Source organism: Pseudophryne corroboree, chromosome 1 (genome assembly GCF_028390025.1).
Source record: "Pseudophryne corroboree isolate aPseCor3 chromosome 1, aPseCor3.hap2, whole genome shotgun sequence".
NCBI lineage: Eukaryota > Metazoa > Chordata > Amphibia > Anura > Myobatrachidae > Pseudophryne > Pseudophryne corroboree.
Window position 1 is genome coordinate 378,395,155 of NC_086444.1, and position 27,830 is coordinate 378,422,984.

At 47.9% G+C, this 27,830-nt stretch overlaps 1 protein-coding gene across 6 annotated transcripts in view; it reads left to right on the forward strand.

Moving 5' to 3' along the window:
* The window catches only part of CIT (citron rho-interacting serine/threonine kinase), a 541,532-nt gene that overhangs the window by 461,629 nt on the left and 52,073 nt on the right, over positions 1-27,830 (forward strand). For all 6 annotated transcript variants that reach the window (XM_063913147.1, XM_063913146.1, XM_063913148.1 and 3 more), the window contains one exon: positions 27,511-27,591. In XM_063913147.1, the coding sequence (XP_063769217.1) occupies positions 27,511-27,591 (81 nt within the window). The remainder of the gene's footprint in view (positions 1-27,510; positions 27,592-27,830) is intronic.

Genomic DNA, 27,830 nt, shown 5'->3' on the forward strand with positions numbered 1-27,830 from the left:
GGGTGAAAAAACTACCTGTAGTTTTTCCTGAATCAGAGGAATTGAATGATGTATGTGATGAAGCGTGGGTTAACCCAGATAGAAAAGTGCTAATTTCAAAAAAGTTATTGGCATTATACCCTTTCCCGCCAGAGGTTAGGGCGCGCTGGGAAACACCCCCTAGGGTGGATAAGGCGCTCACACGCTTATCAAAACAAGTGGCGTTACCGTCTCCTGTTACGGCCGCCCTCAAGGATCCAGCTGATAGGAGGCTGGAAACTACCCTAAAGAGTATATACACACATACTGGTGTTATACTGCGACCAGCCATCACCTCAGCCTGGATGTGCAGTGCTGGGGTGGTCTGGTCGGATTCCCTGACTGAAAATATTGATACCCTGGATAGGGACAGTATTTTATTGACTATAGAGCAATTAAAGGATGCTTTTCTTTATATGCGAGATGCTCAGAGGGATATTTGCACTCTGGCATCGAGAGCAAGTGCGATGTCCATATCTGCCAGAAGAAGTTTATGGACGCGACAGTGGTCAGGTGATGCGGATTCCAAACGGCATATGGAAGTATTGCCGTATAAAGGGGAGGAATTATTTGGCGTAGGTCTATCGGATCTGGTGGCCACGGCAACTGCCGGAAAATCCACCTTTTTACCTCAGACCCCCTCCCAACAGAAAAAGACACCGTCTTTTCAGCCGCAGTCCTTTCGGTCCTATAAGAACAAGAGGGCAAAAGGACAGTCATATCTGCCCCGGGGCAGAGGAAGGGGTAAGAGAGGGCAGCAAGCAGCCCCTGCCCAGGAACAGAAGCCCTCCCAGGGTTCTGCAAAGCCCTCAGCATGACGCTGGGGCTGTACAAGCGGACTCAGGAGCGGTGGGGGGTCGACTCAGGAATTTCAGCGCACAGTGGGCTTGCTCACAGGTGGACCCTTGGATCCTGCAGGTAGTATCTCAGGGTTACAGGTTGGAATTCGAGAAGTCTCCCCCTCGCCGGTTCCTAAAGTCTGCTTTGCCAACGTCTCCCTCAGACAGGGCGACGGTATTGGAAGCCATTCACAAGCTGTTTTCTCAGCAGGTGATAGTCAAGGTACCCCTCCTACAACAGGGAAAGGGGTATTACTCCACGCTATTTGTGGTACCGAAGCCGGACGGCTCGGTAAGACCTATTCTAAATCTGAAATCTTTGAACCTGTACATACAAAAATTCAAGTTCAAGATGGAATCACTCAGAGCAGTGATAGCGAATCTGGAAGAAGGGGACTTTATGGTGTCCCTGGACATAAAGGATGCTTACCTGCATGTCCCAATTTGCCCTTCACATCAAGGGTACCTGAGGTTCGTGGTGCAAAACTGTCATTATCAGTTTCAGACGCTGCCGTTTGGATTGTCCACGGCACCTCGGGTCTTTACCAAGGTAATGGCCGAAATGATGATTCTTCTGCGAAGAAGAGGCGTATTAATTATCCCTTACTTGGACGATCTCCTGATAAGGGCAAGGTCCAGTGAACAGCTGGAGGACGGAGTAGCACTAACCCAAGTAGTGCTGCAACAACACGGGTGGATTCTGAATTTTCCAAAATCTCAGTTGACCCCGACAACGCGTCTGCTGTTCCTGGGAATGATTCTGGACACGGTTCAGAAAAAGGTGTTTCTTCCGGAGGAGAAAGCCAAGGAGTTATCCGAACTTGTCAGGAACCTCCTAAAACCAGGGAAAGTGTCTGTGCATCAATGCACAAGAGTCCTGGGAAAGATGGTGGCTTCTTACGAAGCAATTCCATTCGGCAGATTCCACGCACGAACTTTTCAGTGGGATCTGCTGGACAAATGGTCCGGATCGCATCTGCAGATGCATCAGCGGATAACCTTATCGCCACGGACAAGGGTGTCTCATCTGTGGTGGTTGCAGAGTGCTCATCTGTTAGAGGGCCGCAGATTCGGCATACAGGACTGGGTCCTGGTGACCACGGATACCAGTCTGAGAGGCTGGGGAGCGGTCACACAGGGAAGAAACTTACAGGGAGTATGGTCAAGCCTGGAGATGTCTCTTCATATAAATATACTGGAGCTAAGAGCAATTTACAATGCTCTAAGCCTGGCAAAACCCCTGCTTCAGGGTCAGCCGGTGTTGATCCAGTCGGACAACATCACGGCAGTCGCCCACGTAAACAGACAAGGCGGCACAAGAAGCAGGAGAGCAATGGCAGAAGCTGCAAGGATCCTTCGCTGGGCGGAAGATCATGTGATAGCACTGTCAGCAGTGTTCATTCCGGGAGTAGACAACTGGGAAGCAGACTTCCTCAGCAGACACGATCTACACCCGGGAGAGTGGGGACTTCATCCAGAAGTCTTCCACATGATTGTGAACCGTTGGGAAAAACCAAAGGTGGATATGATGGCGTCTCGCCTCAACAAAAAACTGGACAGGTATTGCGCCAGGTCAAGAGACCCTCAGGCAATAGCTGTGGACGCTCTGGTAACACCGTGGGTGTACCAGTCAGTGTATGTGTTTCCTCCTCTGCCTCTCATACCCAAAGTACTGAGAATTATACGGCAAAGGGGAGTAAGAACGATACTCGTGGCTCCGGATTGGCCAAGAAGAACTTGGTACCCGGAACTTCAGGAGATGCTCACGGGAAAATCCGTGGCCTCTACCTCTACGACGGGACCTGATTCAGCAGGGACCGTGTCTATTCCAAGACTTACCGCGGCTGCGTTTGACGGCATGGCGGTTGAACGCCGAATTCTAAAGGAAAAAGGCATTCCAGAAGAGGTCATTCCTACACTGGTTAAAGCCAGGAAGGAGGTGACTGCACAACATTATCACCGCAGTTGGAGAAAATATGTTGCGTGGTGTGAGGCCAGGAAGGCCCCCACGGAGGAATTTCAACTGGGTCGATTCCTACATTTCCTGCAAACAGGATTGTCTATGGGCCTCAAATTGGGGTCCATTAAGGTTCAAATTTCGGCCCTGTCGATTTTCTTCCAGAAAGAATTGGCTTCAGTTCCTGAAGTCCAGACTTTTGTAAAAGGAGTACTACATATACAGCCCCCGGTTGTGCCCCCAGTGGCTCCGTGGGACCTGAATGTAGTTTTGGATTTTCTCAAATCCCATTGGTTTGAGCCACTCAAATCGGTGGATTTGAAATATCTTACATGGAAAGTAACCATGCTACTGGCCCTGGCTTCAGCCAGGAGAGTATCAGAATTGGCGGCTTTATCGTATAAGAGCCCATATCTGATTTTCCATTCGGACAGGGCAGAACTGCGGACGCGTCCTCAGTTTCTGCCTAAGGTGGTGTCAGCGTTTCACCTGAACCAGCCTATTGTGGTGCCTGCGGCTACTAGCGATTTGGAAGATTCCAAGTTGCTGGACGTTGTCAGGGCATTGAAAATATACATTTCAAGGACGGCTGGAGTCAGAAAATCTGACTCGCTGTTTATACTGTATGCACCCAACAAGCTGGGTGCTCCTGCTTCTAAGCAGACGATTGCTCGTTGGATTTGTAGCACAATTCAACTTGCACATTCTGTGGCAGGCCTGCCACAGCCTAAATCTGTCAAGGCCCATTCCACAAGGAAGGTGGGCTCATCCTGGGCGGCTGCCCGAGGGGTCTCGGCATTACAACTCTGCCGAGCAGCTACGTGGTCGGGGGAGAACACGTTTGTAAAATTCTACAAATTTGATACCCTGGCTAAAGAGGACCTGGAGTTCTCTCATTCGGTGCTGCAGAGTCATCCGCACTCTCCCGCCCGTTTGGGAGCTTTGGTATAATCCCCATGGTCCTGACGGAGTCCCCAGCATCCACTTAGGACGTCAGAGAAAATAAGATTTTACTTACCGATAAATCTATTTCTCGTAGTCCGTAGTGGATGCTGGGCGCCCATCCCAAGTGCGGATTGTCTGCAATACTTGTACATAGTTATTGTTACAAAAAAATCGGGTTGTTATTTGTTGGGAGCCGTCTGTTCAGAGGCTCCTACATTTGTCATACTGTTAACTGGGTTTAGATCACAAGTTATACGGTGTGATTGGTGTGGCTGGTATGAGTCTTACCCGGGATTCAATATCCTTCCTTATTGTGTACGCTCGTCCGGGCACAGTATCCTAACTGAGGCTTGGAGGAGGGTCATAGAGGGAGGAGCCAGTACACACCACCTGATCCTAAAGCTTTAGTTTTGTGCCCTGTCTCCTGCGGAGCCGCTAATCCCCATGGTCCTGACGGAGTCCCCAGCATCCACTACGGACTACGAGAAATAGATTTATCGGTAAGTAAAATCTTATTTTTATTTATATAGCGCACTTTCTCCAATAGAACTCAAGGCACTTAACAGATACATAGCATAATATAGTACAGAAAATAATGAAGTACATTTTTATAAAATACAGAAGCATGAAGATACTAAAAGGGACATTATGGAAATGCTTGAGTAAACAGGAAAGTCTTGAGTCTACTGTTGAAGAATTCTATAGTTGGGGCCTCTCGCACTGTGCGGGGAAGTGAGTTCCATAGAGTCGGAGCCGCATGACTAAAAGCTCGACCCCCAGATGAATTACGGGAGATTCTAGGTACTGCTAAAAGTCCTTCATCTACAGATCGCAGTAATCGAGTGGGGCAGTATGGGGTCAGAAGCTGTTTCAGGTACCTTGGGCCTTGGTCATGTAATGCTTTGAAACTCAGTAAGCCAATCTTGAAGGTGATTTGCCATCTTACAGGCAGCCAGTGAAGGGAGTAGGGGATGGGTGTTATGTGGCTAGAACGGGGCTGGTTGGTAAACAGCCTGGCAGCTGTGTTTTGCACCAGCTGTAAGCGTTGCAATTCTTTTGCTGGGAGACCAAGGTAGAGGGCATTACAGTAGTCTAATCGAGATGATACAAATGCATGTATGACTTTTGGCATATCATCTGAAGGAATTAAGTGTTTGATTCTGGCTATGTTCCTCAGGTGAAAGAATGAGGATTTGATTGTGGCTGATATCTGATGTAAGTGTCAAGCCACCATCCAGGACAACGCCAAGTTTCCGCACACGATCACTGGTCTGTAATTCTGAATCCCCGAGTGTAAGTCCAGTTGGTTGGCTATGCTGCAGTCTTGTCCTTTGATGTTGCGGTCGTATCATAAGGACCTCTGTTTTATCCGGGTTCAGTCGCAGCCAACTGGCGCTCATCCACTCCTGTAGCTCCGCTAGACAGCCATTTAGGGTTGCTATTGGATTATCAGTGCCCGGAGCAAAGGACAAGTACAGTTGGGTATCATCTGCATAGCAGTGGTAGACCAGGTCATGGCGCCTGATTATTTCACCCAATGGGAGCATGTATACTGCAAAAAGCATGGGGAATAGTATAGAACCTTGTGTGACACCACATGGCAATGGCACTGGTGGTGATGAGTATTATCCAGACGATACTCTCTGTGATCTGCCTGTGAGAAATGATTTGAACCAGCTTAGGACTGTGCCATCCAGACCACAGAAATGTATCAGTCGCTCAATCAGAAGCCCATGGTCCACGGTATCAAATGCTGCCGAGAGATCCAGAAGGATTAATATTGAACAGTCACCTCTGTCTCTTGCCATAAGAAGATCATTTAACACACACACCAGGGCTGTTTCAGTGCTATGTCTTCTCCTGAATCCTGATTGGAATGGATCATAAATATCATGGGTTGTCAGGCGGGTTTCCAGTTGATTTGCAACCACTTTCTCAATAACCTTTCCTAGGAAAGGAAGGTTTGATACCGGTCATTAGTTGGTCATGCAGTCGGGATCTAAATTAGGTTTTTTAAGAAGCGGTCTAACAATTGCTTCCTTTAGGGGTCCAGGAAAAATGCCTGTCTGCAAAGAGAATTGAACAATTTTTGTAAAGAGAGGACCAATTATATCCATACAACCTATTAGAAGCTTGGTTGAAGCCGGGTTCAGCTCACAGGTGGTGGGACGCAAAATCCGAGCAATTTCAGCAGTGTCCTTTACATCCACTGGGTCAAAGCTGGTCCATGAAGGCAGGTAGCTTATATTGGCAGGCTTTGTAGTTTGGCACTCCTTTGATGGCACTGTGGAGATTCCAGCCTGGATGGTGGATATTTTATCTGCAAAGAAGTTTGCAAACTCGTTGCATCTTGCCTGGGAGAGGGTTTCATCAGTCTGCAGGCATGCTGGTTTGCAAAGCATCTCCACTGTGCGGAAAAGTTGAGCTGGCCTATTGTTTGCTGCTGTGATCTCATTTGACAGGAACTGTGATTTCTTACGAGTGATTGTCGATTGATATTCTTCGTTATGCTTTATTAGTTTTATTTTGTCATCCACTAGGTTAGTCTTCCCTCATCGTCTTTCCAGTCTACGCCCTCTTTTCTTGAGCTCACTAACACTGTTATCGAACCATGGAGCTTGACGTTGTGGTTTACGAGGTCTTATATGCACAGGGGCGATAATATCAATTGCAGCCATAACATCCCTATTATAATAACGGACTAGGGAACAGGGATCTTCGCAGGCACCCAGTATAGCAGAGAGATCCAGATTTGCTGCAAGAGCCTGGGGAGTCATACCCCTCCTTGGACGATAACTGGTCAACTCCACCGGCAGAGATCTTATTTGAGGGGTTGCAACTGAGAACCAAAGGGAGTAGTGGTCTGACCAGATGACTGGGTTTATTTTTAGGTCAGTGACTTCTAATCCAATCTGAAAGACAAGATCGAGAGTGTGACCACTTTTATGTGTGGCCGAAGGAATAACCTGTGTGAAGCCCAGACCATTCATTGTGCACAGGAGGTCTTGGCCAAGGCGTGAGAGCTCATCATCCACCCATACATTGAAATTCCCAAGGATGAGCCATCTTTGATGAGCCACTCGAGTGTTGCTTTAGCAGTATGCTTCGGGTCATTGTCTTGATGGAAGGTGAACCTCCGTCCCAGTTTCAAATCACAGGCAGACTGAAACAGGTTTTGTTTTCTCTTATTAAAATAGGAGATCCATCTCTTTTTATGCTTACACAGGCATAATTGACCCTCATCAGCTGATTATTTATAAAAAAAAATCCAATAAGGGTGACTTTTATAGTTGTTTTTACTTATTAGCGCTGTGAGACATTTTGGTATGAAACAGGTTTTGTCAAGAATATCCCTGTATTTAGCACCATCCATCTTTCCCTCAGTTCGAAACAGTTTACCAATCCCTGCTACTGAAAAACATCCCCACAGCATGATGCTGCCGGCACAATGTTTCACTGTGGGAATGGTGTTCTTGGGGTGATGGAATGTGTTGGGTTTGTGCCAGACAGAGTGTTTTCCTTGGTGGCTGAAAAGTTCAATTTTAGTCTCATCTGACCAGAGCACCTTCCTCCATACATTTTGGGAGTCGTCCATATGCCTTTTGGCAAACTCAAAACGTGCCTTTTTATTTTTAACATTATGTAATGGCTTTTTTCTGGCTACTCTTCCATAAAGCCCAGCTCTATGGAGTGTACGGCTTATTGTGGTCACATGCGCAGATACACCAGTCTCTGCTGTGGAACTCTGCAGCTCCTACAGGGTTACCTTTGGTCTCTGTGCTGCCTCTCTGATTAATGCCCTCCTTGCCCGGTCTGTGAGTTTTGGTGGCCAGCCCTCTCTTGGCAGGTTTGTTGTTATACCATGTTCCTTCCATTTGAAGATGATGGATTTGATGGTGCTCCAGGGTATCAACAAAGATTTTGATATTTTATTTATAACCCAACCCTGACTTGTGCTTCTCAACAAGTTTGCCCCTGACTTGTTTGGAGAGCTCCTTGGTCTTCATGGTGTGATGCCTCTTGCTTAGTGGTGTTGCAGCCTCTGGGGCCTTTCAGAAAAGGTGTGTTTATACTGACAGATTATGTGACAATTAGATTGCACACAGGTGGACATCATTTCACTAATTATATGACTTCTGAAGGTAATTGGTTACACCAGAAATTTTGAGAGGCTTCATAGCAAAGGGGGTGAATACATATGCACATGCCAATTTTCTAATTTTTATTTATAAAAAAAGCTTTTTTTTTTTTATATAAATTTTTCTCATTTTCACTTCACCAATTTAAGCTATTTTGTGCAGATCCATCACATAAAATTCAGATAAAAAAGAAATAAAAAATTACAGGTTGTAATGTAACAAAATAGGTAAAAAGCCAAGAGGGTGAATATTTTAGCAAGGCACTGTATGTTTAATGGTGTATGATATATATTTTATGGCTATACCAGCTAATTGCTTACCTATAAATGTAACAAATGATACTTAGCCCCAGTAATATAAATTGCTTTATTATATTAAAAGACGCTCAGGCATCTATTGAGGCAGTTCAAAATCCAGCATGTTGAATAAACTTGACTCACCGATTCCAATCCAATAAATGATCGAAATCCGCGACTCTGGATTTTTAACGTGCTGATAAACAGAGTCCACTTATGTGTAACATGCCGATCATCAGACTTTACAGATAGTATTAGAATTGGGTAATCGGTCTTTAGCTGTATGGCCCGCATAGTCTTGACCATTGTTTTTAAAGTCACTGGCTGTGTTCCAGAAGGTGGTTCATCTACAGTATCAAGTTGGCTGTAACACTGTAGTAGAAAGTAACCAACCCAAAGGGCAGCTAATGCACATGTACACTACCACACAGTGCTATATCTGCCAATCAGGATGACAAAGAAAAAAAAGATACAAAAAGAGAGAAGACTCCCAGCAGAATATATCATGTTTAATAACATTGTTTCTGTTGTATGATTTATGCCGTCTTCTCTGCAGCTTCCAGACTCCCAAACTGCAAAATCCAACAGATACCATCAGCAGTAAATACAATGTAGTCTACAGTTCAGTTAAGAATGTAGGGATTTGGTCCACACACCCAAAGTCATCCATTTAATGGAAAGGTGCATGACTATTGTGCCTGGCTTCATAGACTACAAAACAAAAATGCAGTTACATAAGTTAAGCACTAAAGACATACTAATCACAACAGGAAGTATTATGTGCTGAGCGCTGCTGCTACAGCATTTTATAATATCTGGAATAAGCATGAGTGCATGTTCTGAACAAATTCTGGCCATCTGCTGTGACTGGGTAGCCACATTCCAATGTGTGCCTGCAGTAGCAGTTAATTTCTAGGATACACCTCTCCCTCGTCTGCCTACAAGTTTCAGATGACTGTAGGCGCTCGCTTTAATACTGCCTTCATAACAGCCATGTATAAATAGATGGGTGGAATTAGTCCACATGCATCATATATATAGCAGGGTGCATCACTGTTGTGACTGACTTTATAGCATACAAAACTCAAATGCAGCTGCACATTTACCTCACTATCTATAGTGTGTAGGTAAGTGTCACAGAATTAGATAAGTTGCCTGCTATCGAAATATTCTAACTTCCTATCTCAATTAGATGACATTTCCGTGGTAAATGGGTGCCTGCCATTTTATCAGGCCATACATTAAAACCTCATGTTTATCCCAAATACTAGAATTTATAATAATTTTGCAGTTTAAAGCATTGTTTTTCTATCATCCATAAGGGAGACTGGGAACACTGAATTAGGATGGGTATAGATGGTGTCTAAAGGAGCCGGTGCACTTTAAATTTTTTCAACAGGGTGTGCTGGCTCCTCCCGTCTATGCCCTGCCTCACAGCTCAGTTTAGAAAAATGTGCCCTCAGGAGAGGATGCACACTCTTGAGCTCCAGAGAGAGTTTTTCTTCAGTTTAATTTCTGTTTGTTATTTTCAGGTAAGCTGCTGGGCAATAGCTTACCTGCACCGAGAGACACTGGGGGAGGACTGACACCGGCCTCCTGGAGGTGCTGAGGGTTCATGTACCGCAGGCATTGTGCTCTCGCGCACACACCCGCAGCACAGAGTACAGAGCATGAAGGTCATCAGAGTGGTGCGTGATAACCTTGTGGGGGCCCCGGTTCATTGTGCGGCATGATCGCGGGACGGACACCGGACTCCCTTTGGGGTGATCCCATAGTCCCGTCCCCCCACCCCACCCCCGCGTAGACTGGCCAGCAATAGTGGAATGGTGTACTAGTACTTTCTCTTACGTCCTAGAGGATGCTGGGGACTCCGTAAGGACCATGGGGTATAGACGGGCTCCGCAGGAGATAGGGCACCTAAAAAGAACTTTGACTATGGGTGTGCACTGGCTCCTCCCTCTATGCCCCTCCTCCAGACCTCAGTTACATCTTGTGCCCAGAGGAGAATGGGTGCACTGCAGTGAGCTCTCCAGAGTTTTCTGTTGAAGAAGAATTTTGTTAGGTTTTTTATTTTCAGGGAGTCCTGTTGGCAACAGGCTCCCTGCATCGTGGGACCGAGGAGAGAGAAGCAGAGCTGGCTTGTCAAGTTGGGCACTGCTTCTAAGGCTACTGGACACCATTAGCTCCAGAGGGAGTCGGAACACAGGTCTCACCTGGGGTTCGTCCCGGAGCCGCGCCGCCGTCCTCCTCACAGATGCCGAAGATAGAAGCCGGATGAGAAGGCAGAAGACATCTTAGGCGGCAGAAGACATCAGATCTTCATGAGGTAAGGCTGCGCGCCATTGCTCCCAGTCACACACACACTGAGCAGCACTGAAGGGTGCGGGGGCACCGCGCCCTGGGCAGCACTGAACCTCACATTTTGGCAAATGCAGATTGATTAGGCTGCGGAGGCAGTAAATCTATGATCCCCCGCCATTTTTATTGAAAAATCACTGGGACCGAAGCCCGCCGTCGGGTGGGCGGGGCTTGATCCTCAGCACTAACCAGCGCCATTTTCTCCACAGAAGCTGCATGAGGAAAACGCTGGCTCCCTGGTCTCTCCCCTGCTGAACTTCACAGGCTGGAAAAAAGAGGAGGGGGGCACATTAGCGACGCAGTGAGTGGGAATTGGCATATTGTATATAGAAAAGCGCTATCTGGTCATATTTTTTCCAGTGTTTTTAAGCGCTGGTGTGTGCTGGCATACTCTCTCTCTGTCTCTCCTTAGGGCCTGGTTGGGGTTTTGTCCCCTTATAGGTTAATCCCTGTGTGTGTGGGGTGTCGGTACGTGTGTGTCGACATGTCTGAGGCGGAAGGCTTCTCCAAGGAGGAGGTGGAGCAAATGAGTGGTGTGTCCCCGTCGGTTGTGCCGACTCCAGATTGGATGGACATGTGGCATATGTTGAATGCAAGTGTGGCATCTTTACATAAAAGGCTTGATAAGGCTGACTTAGGGGGGACATCAGGGGGTCAATCCTCAGATTGGACCGACTCACAGGGCCCGTCGGGGTCTCAAAAGCGTCCCTTAACACAAGACACTACTACCGACACGGATTCTGATTCCAGTGTCGACTACGACGAAGTAAAATTGCACCCTAGGGTGACTAAAACCATTCAGTGTATGATTGTGGCAATAAGGGACGTGTTGCATATTGAGGATGAACCCTCGGTCCCCGACACAAGGGTACACATGTTTAAGGAAAAGAAACAGATTATTAACTTTCCCACATCTCATGAATTGAATGATTTCTTTGGAAAAGCTTGGGAGACTCCGGATAAGAGACCGCAGATCCCCAAAAGAATTTATATGGCATACCCCTTCCCTAAGCAGGACAGGGAGATTTGGGAATCACCCCCCACTGTGGACAAGGTCCTGACGCGCTTGTCCAAGAAAGTGGCGCTACCGTCTCCTGACACAGCAGCCCTTAAGGACCCTGCAGATCGCAGGCAAGAAACTACCTTAAAGTGTATTTATTCTCATACGGGTGCTGTGCTAAGACCGACAATTGCGTCGGCATGGGTGTGTAGCGCAATTGCAGCTTGGACAGATGAGCTGACAGATCAATTTGATAATATGGATAAGGATACTATATTCTTAACTCTAGCCCATATTAAAGACGCAGTCTTATTTATGAGGGATGCTCAAAGGGACAGGACATTGGATTGCTAGCTTCTAGGGCCAATGCCATGTCTATCTCAGCGAGAAGATCCTTATGGACTCGCCAATGGACGGGTGATGCGGATTCCAAATAACATATGAAAGTACTACCCTTTAAGGGTGATGTATTGTTTGGGGATGGGCTGACGGACCTGGTTTCCACAGCTACAGCAGGTAAATCAATTTTTTTACCATATATTCCCCAACAGCAAAAGAAAGTAACACCCTATCAGATGCAGTCCTTTCGGTCGCACAAGTCCAAAAGAGGTCGGGGATCCTCTTTCCTCGCCAGAGGTAAGGGCAGAGGCAAGAGAGCACCTGCTTCGGCAGGTGCCCAGGAACAAAAGTCCTCCCCGGCTGCTCCAAAACCCACAGCATGACGCTGGGGCTCCCCTGAGGGAGTCTGCACCGGTGGGGGCACGTCTTCGACTTTTCAGTCAGGCCTGGGTCAGTTCGGACCTGAATCCCTGGGTGTTGGAAATAGTTTCCCAGGGTTACAAATTGGAATTCGAGGAGGTGCCCCCGCGCCGATTTTTCAAATCGGCCCTACCAGCTTCCACATCGGAAAGGGATATAGTGTTAGCTGCAATTCAAACGCTGTAGTATACAGCAAGTGATAATCAAGGTTCCCCTGCACCAGCAGGGAAGAGGTTACTACTCAACCCTATTTGTGGTCCCGAAACCGGACGGTTCGGTCAGACATATTTTGAATCTGAAATCCCTAAACCTGTACATAAAAAGATTCAAATTCAAAATGGAATCTCTCAGAGCGATAATAGCCAACATGGAGGAGGGGGAGTTTATGGTGTCTCTGGACATAAAGGATGCGTACCTTCATGTCCCCATATATGCCCCCCATCAGGAATACCTGAGATTCGCTGTACAGGATTGTCATTACCAATTTCAGATGTTGCCGTTTGGACTCTTTGCGGCCCCGAGGATTTTCACCAAGATAATGGCGGAAATGATGGTGGTCCTGCGCAAGCATGGAGTCACAATTATCCCATACTTGGACGATCTCCTGATAAAAGCGAGATCAAGGGAGAAATTGCTGAGCAGTGTGGCGCTCTCTCTGAGAGTGCTCCAGCAACACTGTTGGATTCTAAATCTACCGAAGTCACAGTTGATTCCGACAACTCGACTACCGTTCCTAGGTATGATACTGGATACGGAACAAATGAAGGTCTTCCTCCCAATAGAGAAAGCCCAAGACATCCAGAACATGGTCAGAGACCTGCTAAAACCGAAAAGGGTGTCAGTTCACCAATGCATTCGAGTTCTGGGGAAAATGGTGGCGGCCTACGAGGCCATTCCCTTCGGAAGGTTCCATGCAAGGACTTTTCAATGGGACCTTCTGGACAAGTGGTCCGGGTCCCATCTTCACTTACATCGGAAAATAACTCTGTCCCCAGGGACCAGAGTGTCCCTCCTGTGGTGGTTGCAAAGTGCTCACCTCCTGGAGGGTCGCAGGTTCGGAATTCAGGATTGGATCCTGGTTACCACGGACGCGAGCCCCCGAGGATGGGGAGCGGTCACACAGGGAAAAAATTTTCAGGGTCTTTGGTCAGACCAGGAGTCCTGTCTACACATCAATGTGTTGGAACTCAGGGCCATTTACAACGGCCTTCGACAAGCGGAGAGTTTTCATCGAAACCTACCGGTTCTGATTCAATCAGACAATGTCACAGCAGTGGCTCATGTGAACCGCCAAGGCGGGACAAGAAGCAGAGTCGCGATGGCGGAAGCCACCAGGATCCTTCGCTGGGCGGAAAATCATGTAAGCGCTCTGTCGGCTGTCTTCATTCCGGGAGTGGACAACTGGGAAGCAGACTTCCTCAGCAGACACGATCTCCATCGAGGAGAGTGGGGACTTCATCAAGAAGTCTTTGCAGACGTAACACGTCTTTGGGGAACTCCTCAAATAGACATGATGGCGTCACGCCTCAACAAAACACTTCGGAGGTATTGCGCCAGGTCTCGGGACCCTCAGGCAGTAGCAGTAGACGCTCTGGTAACACCGTGGGTGTTCAAATCGGTCTACGTGTTTCCTCCTCTTCCTCTCATCACAAAAGTGTTGAGGATCATAAGACGAAGAAGAGTACAGACGATACTCGTTGTCCCAGACTGGCCTCGAAGTGCCTGGTACTCGGATCTACAAGAGATGCTCACAGGAGATCCCTGGCCTCTTCCTCTGAGGGAAGACCTGTTGCAACAGGGGCCCTGTGTATTTCAAGACTTACCGCGGTTACGTTTGACAGCTTAGCGGTTGAACGCCGAATCCTAGCGAAAAAGGCTAGGAAGGAGGTGACGGTAAAACATGATCACCGTAACTGGCGAAAGTATGTGTGTGTGAGACCAAGATTGCACCTACGGAAGATTTTCATCTGGGTCGTCTTCTGCACTTCCTACAGACAGGAGTGGATATGGGCCTGAAATTAAGCTCTGTTAAGGTACAGATTTCGGCCCTCTCGATTTTCTTTCAGAAGGAATTGGCTTCTCTTCCAGAAGTCCAGACGTTTGTAAAGGGAGTGCTGTACATCCAGCCCCCTTTTGTGCCTCCAGTGGCACCATGGGACCTGAACGTGGTGTTGCAGTTCCTAAAATCACACTGGTTTGAACCGCTTAACAAGGTTGAGTTGAAATTTCTTACCTGGAAGGTGGTCATGTTGTTGGCCTTAGCATCAGCAAGGCGAGTGTCGGAATTGGCGGCTTTGTCACACAAGAGCCCCTACTTGATTTTTCATGTGGATCGAGCGGAGTTGAGGACACTTCTGCAATTTTTGCCTAAAGTGGTTTCTTCGTTCCATATGAATCAACCTATTGTGGTGCCTGTGGCTACAAGTGACCTGGAGGATTCCAGATCCCTGGACGTAGTCAGGGCCTTAAAAATGTATGTAGCCAGGACGGCTAGAATTAGGAAAACAGAGGCTCTGTTTGTCCTGTATGCGGCCAATAAGATTGGCGCTCCTGCTTCGAAGCAGACTATTGCTCGCTGGATCTGTAATACGATTCAGCAGGCTCACTCTAAGGCTGGATTGCCGGTACCAAATTCGGTTAAGGCCCATTCCACTAGGAAGGTGGGCTCTTCTTGGGCGGCTGCCCGAGGCGTCTCGGCATTACAGCTTTGCCGAGCGGCGACTTGGTCAGGGTCAAACACTTTTGCTAAATTCTACAAGTTTGATACCCTGGCTGATGAGGACCTAGCGTTTGCTCAGTCGGTGCTGCAGAGTCATACGCACTCTCCCGCCCGATTGGATGCTTTGGTATAAACCCCATGGTCCTTACGGAGTCCCCAGCATCCTCTAGGACGTAAGAGAAAATAATATTTCTCTAACGTCCTAGTGGATGCTGGGACTCCGTCAGGACCATGGGGAATAGCGGGCTCCGCAGGAGACAGGGCACATCTAAAAAAGCTTTTAGGTCACATGGTGCGTACTGGCTCCTCCCCCTATGACCCTCCTCCAAGCCTCAGTTAGGTTTTTGTGCCCGTCCGAGAGGGTGCAATCTAGGTGGCTCTCCTAAAGAGCTGTTTAGAAAAGTTTTTTTTTTAGGTTTCAATCTCAGTGATTCCTGCTGGCAACAGGATCACTGCATCGAGGGACTTAGGGGAGAGATTTCCAACTCACCTGCGTGCAGGATGGATTGGAGTCTTAGGCTACTGGACACTTAGCTCCAGAGGGAGTCGGAACACAGGTCAGCCTGGGGTTCGTCCCGGAGCCGCGCCGCCGATCCCCCTTACAGACGCTGAAGAGACGGCAGAACGGAGGTCCGGAAAGCAGGCGGCAGAAGACTCCTCAGTCTTCTTGAAGGTAGCGCACAGCACGGCAGCTGTGCGCCATTGTTGTCACACGGCTCACTGACTCAGTCACGGAGGGTGCAGGGCGCTGCTGGGGGCGCCCTGGGCAGCAATATAATTACCTTTAGTGGCAAAATAAATACATCACATATAGCCATTAAGGCTATATGTATGTATTTTAACCCAGGCCAGTTTCTTAAAAACCGGGGAAAAGCCCGCCGAAAAAGGGGCGGAGCTTATTCTCCTCAGCACTCAGCGCCATTTTCCTGCTCAGCTCCGCTGGTGAGGAAGGCTCCCAGGTCTCTCCCCTGCACTGCACTACAGAAACAGGGTAACAAAGAGAAGGGGGGCATAAATTGGCGATATTTATATATTAAGAGCGCATATATAGTAAACAACACCTTCTAGGGTTGTTTATATACATTTATAGCGCTTTTGGTGTGTGCTGGCAAACTCTCCCTCTGTCTCCCCAAAGGGCTAGGGGGTCCTGTCTTCGATTAGAGCATTCCCTGTGTGGCTGCTGTGTGTCGGTACGTGTGTGTCGACATGTATGAGGACGATGTTGGTGTGGAGGCAGAGCAATTGCCGATGATGGTAATGTCACCCCCTAGGGAGTCGACACCGGAATGGATGGCTTTAGTTATGGAATTACGTGATAATGTCAGCACATTACAAAAGTCAGTTGACGAAATAAGACGCCCGGCAAACCAGTTAGTACCGGTTCAGGCGTCTCAGACACCGTCAGGGGCTGTAAAACGTCCTTTACCTCAGTCAGTCGACACGGGTACCGACACAGATGAATCTAGTGTCGACGGTGAAGAAACAAACGTATTTTCCAATAGGGCCACACGTTATATGATCACGGCAATGAAGGAGGCTTTGCAGATCTCTGATACTGCTGGTACCTCAAAAAGGGGTATTATGTGGGGGGTGAAAAAACTACCTGTATTTTTTCCAGAATCAGAGGAATTGAATGACGTGTGTGATGAAGCGTGGGTTAACCCCGATAGAAAACTGCTAATTTCCAAGAAGTTATTGGCATTATACCCTTTCCCACCAGAGGTTAGGGCGCGCTGGGAAACACCCCCTAGGGTGGATAAGGCGCTCACACGTTTATCAAAGCAAGTGGCGTTGCCGTCTCCTGATACGGCCGCCCTCAAGGATCCAGCAGATAGGAGGCTGGAAACTACACTGAAGAGTATATACACACATACTGGTGTTATACTGCGACCGGCAATAGCCTCAGCCTGGATGTGCAGTGCTGGGGTAGTGTGGTTGGATTCTCTGACTGAAAATATTGATACCCTGGATAGGGACAGTATTTTATTGACTCTAGAGCAATTAAAGGATGCTTTCCTTTATATGCGAGATGCTCAGAGGGATGTTTGTACTCTAGCATCAAGAGTAAGCGCGCTGTCCATATCTGCCAGAAGAAGTTTATGGACGCGACAGTGGTCAGGTGATGCGGATTCCAAGAGGCATATGGAAGTATTGCCATATAAAGGAGAGGAATTGTTTGGGGTCGGTCTTTCGGACCTGGTGGCCACGGCAACTGCCGGCAAATCCACTTTTTTACCTCAGACCCCCTCCCAACAGAAAAAGACACCGTCTTTTCAGCCGCAGTCCTTTCGCTCCTATAAAAAGCGACCAAAAGGACAGTCTTATCTGCCGAGAGGCAGAAGAAAGGGTAAGAAAGGGCAGCAAGCAGCCCCTGCCCAGGAACAGAAGCCCGCCCCGGCTTCTACAAAGCCATCAGCATGACGCTGGGGCTTTACAAGCGGACTCAGGAACGGTGGGGGGTCGACTCAAGATTTTCAGCAATCAATGGGTTCACTCACAAGTGGACCCGTGGGTCCTGCAGATAGTATCTCAGGGTTACATGCTGGAGTTCGAAAGGTCTCCCCCTCGCCGGTTCCTAAAGTCTGCTTTACCAACGTCTCCCTCAGAAAGGACGTCGGTTTTGGAAGCCATTCACAAGCTGTATTCTCAGCAGGTGATAGTCAAGGTACCCCTCCTACAACAGGGAAAGGGGTATTATTCCACACTATTTGTGGTACCGAAACCGGACGGTTCGGTAAGGCCTATTCTAAATCTGAAATCCTTGAACCTGTACATAGAGAAATTCAAGTTCAAGATGGAGTCACTCAGAGCAGTGATAGCGAATCTGGAAGAAGGAGACTTCATGGTGTCCTTGGACATAAAAGATGCTTATCTACATGTCCCGATTTACCCCTCACACCAAGGGTATCTCAGGTTCGTGATACAAGACTGTCATTATCAGTTTCAAACGCTGCCGTTTGGGTTGTCCACGGCCCCTCGGGTCTTTACCAAGGTAATGACCGAAATGATGGTTCTTCTACGAAGAAAAGGCGTATTAATTATCCCTTACTTGGACGATCTCCTGATAAGGGCAAAGTCCAGAGAACAGCTGGAAGTCGGTGTAGCGCTAACACAAGTAGTGCTTCAGCAACACGGGTGGATTCTAAATCTTCCAAAATCTCAATTGACCCCGACAACACATCTGCTGTTCCTGGGCATGATTCTGGACACGGTTCAGAAAAAGGTATTTCTCCCGGAAGAGAAAGCAAGGGAGTTATCCGAACTTGTCAAGAACCTCCTAAAACCAGGAACTGTGTCAGTACATCAATGCACAAGAGTCCTGGGAAAGATGGTGGCTTCGTACGAAGCGATTCCATTCGGCAGATTCCATGCACGAACATTTCAGTGGGATCTGCTGGACAAATGGTCCGGATCGCATCTGCACATGCATCAGCGGATAACACTGTCACCGAGAACAAGGTTGTCTCTCCTGTGGTGGTTGCAGACTGCCCATCTGTTAGTGGGCCGCAGATTCGGCATACAGGACTGGGTCCTGGTGACTACGGATGCCAGCCTACGAGGTTGGGGAGCAGTCACAAAGGGAAGAAACTTCCAGGGCGTGTGGTCAAACCTGGAGACGTCTCTTCACATAAATATACTGGAGCTAAGAGCGATCTACAATGCTCTAAGCCTGGCAAAATCGCTGCTTCAGGGTCAGCCGGTGTTGATCCAGTCCGACAACATCACGGCAGTCGCCCACGTAAACCGACAAGGCGGCACGAGAAGCAGGAGTGCAATGGCAGAAGCTGCAAGGATTCTGCGCTGGGCGGAGAATCATGTCGTAGCACTGTCAGCAGTGTTCATCCCGGGAGTGGACAACTGGGAAGCAGATTTCCTCAGCAGACACGACCTTCACCCGGGAGAGTGGGGACTTCATCCAGAAGTTTTCCACATGATTGTGAACCGTTGGGAAAAACCAAAGGTGGACATGATGGCGTCTCGCCTCAACAAAAAATTGGACAGGTATTGCGCCAGGTCAAGAGACCCTCAGGCAATAGCTGTGGACGCTCTGGTAACACCGTGGGTGTACCAGTCAGTGTATGTGTTCCCTCCTCTGCCTCTCATACCAAAGGTACTGAGAATTATACGGAAAAGAGGAGTAAGAACAATACTGGTAGCTCCGGACTGGCCAAGAAGAACTTGGTATCCGGAACTTCAAGAGATGCTCACGGAGGATCCGTGGCCTCTACCTCTAAGAAGGGATCTGCTTCAGCAGGGACCTTGTATGTTCCAAGACTTACCGCGGCTGCGTTTGACGGCATGGCGGTTGAACGCCGGATTCTAAAAGAGAAGGGCATTCCTGAGGAAGTTATTCCTACTTTAATTAAAGCCAGGAAAGAAGTGACCGCACAACATTATCACCGCATTTGGAGAAAATATGTTGCGTGGTGTGAGGCCAAGAAGGCTCCAACGGAAGAATTTCAATTGGGTCGATTCTTACATTTCCTGCAAGCAGGATTGTCTATGGGCCTCAAATTGGGGTCCATTAAAGTTCAAATTTCGGCCTTATCAATTTTCTTCCAGAAGGAATTGGCGTCAGTGCCTGAAGTACAAACTTTTGTCAAAGGTGTACTACATATACAACCCCCAATAGTGCCTCCAGTGGCACCGTGGGATTTGAACGTGGTTCTAAATTTTCTCAAATCTCATTGGTTTGAGCCTTTAAAATCGGTAGATTTAAAATACCTTACATGGAAGGTAACCATGCTGTTTGCCCTGGCTTCAGCCAGGAGAGTTTCGGAGTTGGCAGCTTTGTCATACAAAAGCCCATATCTGATATTCCATTCGGACAGGGCAGAATTGAGGACACGTCCTCAATTTCTCCCTAAGGTGGTTTCGGCATTTCACTTGAACCAGCCTATTGTGGTGCCTGCGGCTACTAGCGACTTGGAGGACTCCAAGTTACTGGACGTTGTCAGAGCATTAAAAATATATATTTCAAGGACAGCTGGAGTCAGAAAATCTGACTCGTTGTTTACATTGTATGCACCCAACAAGTTGGGTGCTCCTGCGTCTAAACAGACGATTGCACGTTGGATATGTAGTACAATCCAACTTGCACATTCTGTGGCAGGCCTGCCACAGCCTAAATCTGTAAAGGCCCATTCCACAAGGAAAGTGGGCTCATCCTGGGCGGCTGCCCGAGGAGTCTCGGCATTACAACTTTGCCGAGCAGCTACGTGGTCAGGGGAGAACACGTTTGTAAAATTTTACAAATTTGATACTCTGGCTAAAGAGGACCTGGAGTTCTCTCATTCGGTGCTGCAGAGTCATCCGCACTCTCCCGCCCGTTTGGGAGCTTTGGTATAATCCCCATGGTCCTGACGGAGTCCCAGCATCCACTAGGACGTTAGAGAAAATAAGAATTTACTTACCGATAATTCTATTTCTCATAGTCCGTAGTGGATGCTGGGCGCCCATCCCAAGTGCGGATTGTCTGCAATGCTTGTACATAGTTATTGTTACAAAAATCGGGTTATTACTGTTGTTGTGAGCCATCTGTTCAGAGGCTACTTCGTTTGTGTTATCATACTGTTAACTGGGTTCAGATCACAAGTTGTACGGTGTGATTGGTGTGGCTGGTATGAGTCTTACCCGGGATTCAAGATCCTTCCTTATTGTGTACGCTCGTCCGGGCACAGTACCTAACTGAGGCTTGGAGGAGGGTCATAGGGGGAGGAGCCAGTACGCACCATGTGACCTAAAAGCTTTTTTAGATGTGCCCTGTCTCCTGCGGAGCCCGCTATTCCCCATGGTCCTGACGGAGTCCCAGCATCCACTACGGACTATGAGAAATAGAATTATCGGTAAGTAAATTCTTATTTTTAAACCTACCGGTAAATCTATTTCTCCTAGTCCGTAGAGGATGCTGGGCGCCCGTCCCAGTGCGGAAACTCTGCAAGACTTGTATATAGTTGTTGCTTACATAAGGGTTATGTTACAGTTGACATCGGTCTTGGACCGTTACTGTCGTTTGTTCATACTGTTAACTGGTTATGTATGTTCCAGGTTACATGGTATGATTGGTGTGGGCTGGTATGAATCTTGCCCTTGGATTGCTAAATCCTGCCTTGTATTGTCCATCTCCTCTGGGCACAGTTCTCTAACTGAGGTCTGGAGGAGGGGCATAGAGGGAGGAGCCAGTGCACACCCATAGTCAAAGTTCTTTTTAGGTGCCCTATCTCCTGCGGAGCCCGTCTATACCCCATGGTCCTTACGGAGTCCCCAGCATCCTCTACGGACTAGGAGAAATAGATTTACCGGTAGGTTTAAAATCTTATTTTCTTTTTTAAACTATTTGGGGACTTTGCCAGTATAAAAAATAGTTTAGCTCCGGCGCCATTGCTGAGGGCGGAGCTTCATCAGAGCGGGACCAGCGGCTTCCTGGCGCCATTTCCTGCACTCACAGTGCTGCTGCAGGACTGCCAGCTCCTCCAAAGGATAGTCCACGGCCAGACACTGGTACTGGGGTGTAGTAAAGGGGGAGAGCCAGCTGTGGGACCCTTGTATTAGGCTCCTCACGCACTGTACACTAAATTGCCTTCTCCTAGCAGTTCAATTGTTAGTATCAGGCTGTGTACTGGTTCCTCATCTCTGTGTACCTTCACACATACTAGGCTGGGCAGGCTTGTTTGTACCCTGTGTCTCTGTGTATATGTGTGTATGTAAATGTCCTCTGTCAGCATGGTGAAAAAAGTTGTGCGTGCTGTTTGTCACACCAGGTTTTCCTCCTCTCCTGTGGATTCCCTTGTGTGAACAATGCAGTTAACCCTCACAAACTTATGGGGCTTCTGGGGGTGAATTGCAAGATCCTCCTTGGCTCAGTTAATTTAAATATATGATGGCTGACATGTCTAATGAGTTAACTACTGCATGACAAGAAAGGCAGCAGTTACAACAGTCTATGGCTGCTTTGACACAGGACAGGGCTGATAGCAGACTTTTTTCTCCTCTCTCTAATCCTTTACCCCAAAAAAGGGGATTACCTGATATCCTCTTGGAATCTGAGGAGGAGGTACCAGAGGTGGATGAGGGGGAGGAGCTGGAATCAAATGCTGAGTTAGATGATTCTTCTGCTGCACAGGGTGTAGACTCACTTATTATTGCAATAACAGATGTTTTAAATATCCCTAGTAATGAATCTGATGTGCAGCAATCCTTTTTTTCTGCACAGAAAAAGGTACAGGTCACATTTCCTTACTCAAAGGAACTGGATGACCTTTGCAGAGAGCCATGGGTCTCTCCTGATAAAAAATTCCAAGTGTCCAAAAAGTGGTTAGCCACCTTCCCTTTTCCCCAAAAGAACGCAAGGTTTGGGAAACTCCCCTGGCGGTGGACGCCTCAGTCTCACGCCTGTCCAAAAAGCCAGTACTGCCGGTTCCAGGGGCTACGGACTTAAAGGAACCTGCAGATCGGAAAATAGAAGCAACTTTAAAAGCTATTTATGTTGCAGCGGGGTATCCCAAAGGCCTGTTATGCAGGATGTTGGATGACGCACGCCATACACACTTGGGCTGGTAACATTCAGTAGGGCCTAGCAGCATATTCAGAAGTCTTCCCGCTTCCTCTGTGATACCATCAAAGGAATCTGTGTTATTAACGCACGTACCTCTACCATGGCGGTATCTGCACGCAGGGCATTGTGGTTACGCCAGTAGGTGGCGGACGCTGAGTCTAAGAAGAGAGTGGAAGCCTTACCCTTCACAGGTGATTGGCTGTTCGGTAGTGAATTAGATGCCTGGATTTCGAAAGCGACAGCTGGAAAATCCACATTCCTCCCCTCTGCTGCTCCGCCACCTAGGCGCTCTTACACTGGACCTTCTCTGTAGTCCTTTCAAACAGCGTGCATTAAGGGTAAAGCCAGAGGTGCCTCAAATGCGGCACAAGTTTCCAGAGGTAAGTCTCACAAGCCGGCTACCACAGGATCTCAGGACCAGAGCGTCAGCTCTGGCTCCTCAAAACCCTCAGCATGATGGTGTGCCTCTGCTCCAGGGAGATGTCAGGGTGGGAGCTCATCTGAGATTCTTCAGCCCCATTTGGAACAGCTCTTCTTGCCAGGATGCCTGGGTAAAAGACCTGATCTCCCAGGGCTACAAACTGGAGTTCGACAGTCTTCCACCGCAAAGGTTTTTAAAATCGTGTTTACTGGCTTCAGAAACCATGTGCCTCACCCTACGGGAGGCCATTCACGAGTTAGTCCAAACCCAGGTCATTGTCCCTGTACCACTTCAGCAACGGGGTGAAGGATATTATTCCAGCCTTTTTGTGGTACCAAAGCCGGATGATTCAGTGAGACCCATTTTGAACCTCAAGTCATTAAACCCATATCTGAGGGTTTTCCGGTTCAAAATGGAGTCTCTGAGAGCGGTGATCTCGGATCTGGAGGAAGGGGAATTCTTGGTCTCCCTGGACATAAAGGACGCCTACCTCCATGTCCCAATATGGACGCCTCAAATGTACCTCAGGTTTGCTCTGATGGAGGAACACTACCAGTTCCAGGCGCTACCCTTCGGCTTATCCACAGCCACAAGGGTTTTCACCAAGGTAATAACATACATACATAGTAACTAAGGTTGAAAAAAGACAATTGTCCATTGAGTTCAACCTATTTGTGGTCTCCTATGCAGTCTTATTATAGGACTGGTTATTTTTATGTTAGGAGTAGTTATATTAACTATAATGCGTGCCTACGCACCATAACCCTGAATATTTTTATCCAATAGGAATTTATCTAACCCATTCTTAAAGGTGTTGACTGAGTCCGCCATTACTACTCTCTCAGGCAGGGAATTCCAAACACGTATTGTCCTTACTGTGAAAAAACCTTTTCGCCTCAATGTGCGGAAACTCCTCTCCTCTAACCTAAGCAAGTGACCACGTGTCCTCTGTGCTGATCTTATAGAAAACAGGTCCCTCCCAAGCTCTGTGTATTGACCACTTATATATTTGTAGATGTTGATCATGTCCCCTCTTAGTCTCTTCTTTTCCAATGTAAACATGCCTAGCCTTGCAAGCCTTTCCTCGTATTCCAGCGTCTCCATGCCATTGATTAGTTTGGTCGCTCGCCTCTGAACCTTTTCTAGCTCCAGGATATCCTTTTTGTAATATGGTGCCCAAAATTGCACACAGTATTCAAGATGTGGCCTCACTAGTGGTTTATATAATGGTATCATATTACTCTCGTAATGGCGGAGATGATGTTACAACTCAGGATTCTGGGGGTGAACATTGTCCCCTACCTGGACGATCTGCTTATAAAAGCAAGGTCAAAGGAAATCCTTCTGGACAGCATCTGCCGCATGACATCTCTGTTGTCACGCCACGGTTGGATTCTGAACTTTCAGAAATCCCACCTTTTGCCAATCCAACGCCTCCAGTTCGTCGGAATGATCCTGGACACGGTGGCTCAAACTGTTTTTTTCCTTGCAGACAAGGTGGAGGCTCTCAAGGAGTTGGTTTGAGCGGTTCTAATACCACGCAAGGTCTCGGTACATCTTTGCACCCGTCTGTTGGACAAGATGGTGGCCTCCTTCGAGACCATTCCTTTTGGCAGGTTTCATGCAAGCACCTTCCAACTGGACCTCCTGAAGAAGTGGTCGGGTTCGCATCTGCAGATGCACCAAGTCATTCATCTGTCATCACAGGCCAGGTTCTCTCTTCTATGGTGGTTACAGCCCGCCAACCTCTTGGCGGGGTGGTGCTTCGGGATCCAGGATTGGATTCTCGTGACCACGGACGCCAGCCTTCGGGGCTGGGGCGTAGTTACCCAAGGGGCACAGTTCCAGGGCAGGTGGTCGGAACTCGAGGCCTGCCTTCCGATAAACATACTGGAACTCAGAGCGATATGCAATGCTCTGCTGCATGGAGCTCATCTGCTCCGAGGTCAAGCCATTCATGTTCAGTCGTACAATGCCACGGCAGTGGCATACGTCAATCGACAAGGAGGAACAAAGAGCAGAGCCTGCATGAGGGAAGTATCCAAGATTCTCCTTTGGGTCGAAAGGAATGCAAGGGCGGTGTCAGCCATTTTCATTCCAGGAGTGGACAACTGGGAGGTGGACTTCCTAAGCCGCCACGACCTCCACTTCCACAGGTGTTCCGGATGATAACGGATCTGTGGGGACGTCCACAGATCGATCTGATGGCCTCTCGGCTCAGCAACCAGCTTCCGTGCTATTGTTCCAGGCCCGAGGGACCCTCCATCAGCGGCGGTGGGTGCGCTGAAGGCACCGTGGGATTACCAGCTAGTGTACCTGTTTCCTCCGCTTCCCTTACTTCCCAGGTCCTAAAACGAATCCGAAGAGAGGGGGTACAGACAATTCTCATTGCGCCCGACTGGCCTTGAAGAGTCTGGTACGCGGATCTTCTGGCCATGGCAGTAGAATAACCCTGGGCCCTCCCACTACGGTAGGATCTTCTTCAGCAAGGGTCGTTCGTCTACGCGGACTTACGGCGGCTTTGTTAACGGCATGGCGGTTGAACGGAACATTCTAGCTATGAAGGGTATTCCGGATAAGGTCATCACCACTATGGTTCAGGTCAGGAAGCCTGTCACGTCGAAGCATTACCTCCATTTCTGGAAACAATATGTCTCCTGGTGTGAGGGCCGAGGATGTCCAGCTTGAGGAAATCAATCTGGGGCGCTTTTTGCGTTCCTACAGGCTGGCGTGGATATTGGCCTACAGTGGGGCTCCATCAAGGTTCAGATCTCGGCCTTGTCCATCTTCTTCCAGAAGAAATTGGCTGCTCTACCTGAGGTACAGACGTTCCTGCAGGGTGTCCTGCATATGCAACCTCCCTTTGTGCCGCCCCCGGCTCCTTGGGATGTCAGCGTGGTTCTGACATTCCTACAGTCCTCTTGGTTTGAGCCTCTGATGTCAGTGGAGGACAAATTCCTTGCGTGGTGGACAGTGATACTCTTAGCCTTCGCTTCAGCTAAGCGGGTGGGTGCTTTGTCCTGTAGGAGTTCCTACCTGGTCTTTCATGTGGATAGGGCAGAGCTCAGGACTCGTCCACAGTTTCTGCCAAAGGTGGTCTCTGCGTTCCACCTGAATCAGCCTATTGTGGTTCCGGCGGCTTCGGCCACTACCTCTCTTCCTGAGTCCTTGGATGTGGTGCGAGCCCTGAGGATTTACGTCAAGAGGACAGCGACTAACCAAAAGTCGGATTCCTTGTTTGTCCTCTATGACGCTCGCAAGAAAGGTCTTCCTGCTTCCAAGGAATCCATCGCCTGTTGGATTCGGTTTACTATTCAACAGGCCCATGCTTCGTCGGCCTTGCCTGTTCCTAGGTCTGTCAAGGCCCACTCTACCAGGTCTGTGGGTTCTTCCTGGGTGACTGCCCGTGGTGTCTCGGCTTTCAACTATGCCAGGCCGCTACCTGGTCGGAGACCAACACATTTGTCAAGTTCTACGGGTTTGATACCCTGGACTCGGAGGATGTCCAGTTTGGACATACGGTGTTGCAGGCATCTCAGCATGTTCCCACCCATTTTGTGAGCTTTGGGACGTCCCCATCGTAATTCAGTGTTCCCAGTATTTCTAATGAATGATAGAGAAAAGAGGATTTTAATTACCTGCCCGTAAATCCTTTTCTCGTAGTCCATAAGGGATACTGGGCGCCCGCCTCTGTGCTTCACCTTCCTGCAAGTTATTGTTCTTGTGTGAAGTTGTTAATTTCAGCTGTTGCTGTTCTCTGGTTTCACTAGCGGTTGTTAGTTTTGTTGTTGCTGTGTGCTGGTTCGCTACTCTCACCACTCGTGTCTTGTTATATTTCCTCCTCTCAAGTATGTCTTCTCCTTCGGGCACAGTTTTCCTAGACTGAGCTTTGAGGGAGGGCATAGAGGAGAGGAGCCAACACACCCTGTTGAAGAAATTTAAAGTGCACCGGCTTCTTCGGACCCCATCTATACCCATTCTAATTCAGTGTTCCCAGTATCCCTTATGGACTACGAGAAAAGGATTTACCGGCAGGTAATTAAAATCCTCTCTTCTCTTTTAGTGCTCCTGCATTTTTGTTTTAATGTCTACACTGCAATATATCTGGATTTACTGAGAGGACAGTAGGCAGCAGAGATTAATGTAATTGCATCATATTGCTACCTCCCTTGTATAAAATTAGTATATAACTGTATGTTGCTCTTTTTATGACATCAGGAGTATATTGGAGGTGACATGTTTTGTAGAAAAGGTAATTATTATGCGGATATTTAGTCTTGACAAAAATCTGTTGTGTTTGTTACCTCTTGTGACACTGGCTGCTGCTGTAACTCACTCTCCTTATGTGTCACTGTCACTTTGTGTTATACCCTATGGTAAAGTCTGAATGTGTGAGCAGCATGTAATTTAAGATTTTTACTTATTCATTAATGAAGTAATTTGCATTCAAATTCCCTACATGTATTGCAGTGTTCTGCATAATTCAGCCCATTTTTACCCACAGAAATTGCTTGGAAATTCCCTACTGAAATTGGAAGGAGAAGATCGCCTGGACATAAATTGCACTATACCACTTACAGAGCAGGTAAGCACATGCTATTGCTACACTTAGAGAACACAAATGTTACCCTGTATTGTTTTGGTTTTTGTTGAACACTTTTGTGTATAAATCTTCTATTTATAATATTTGCTACTGTGGTTCACTTGTATATACACAAGGAACAAATGTGAAGGCTATATAGAAGTGTTCTCACGCATATGAAACGTATGCAGCTACAGTATGCCACTGCAAATAATGGGGTTGAGGATTGTTCACTCATTCTG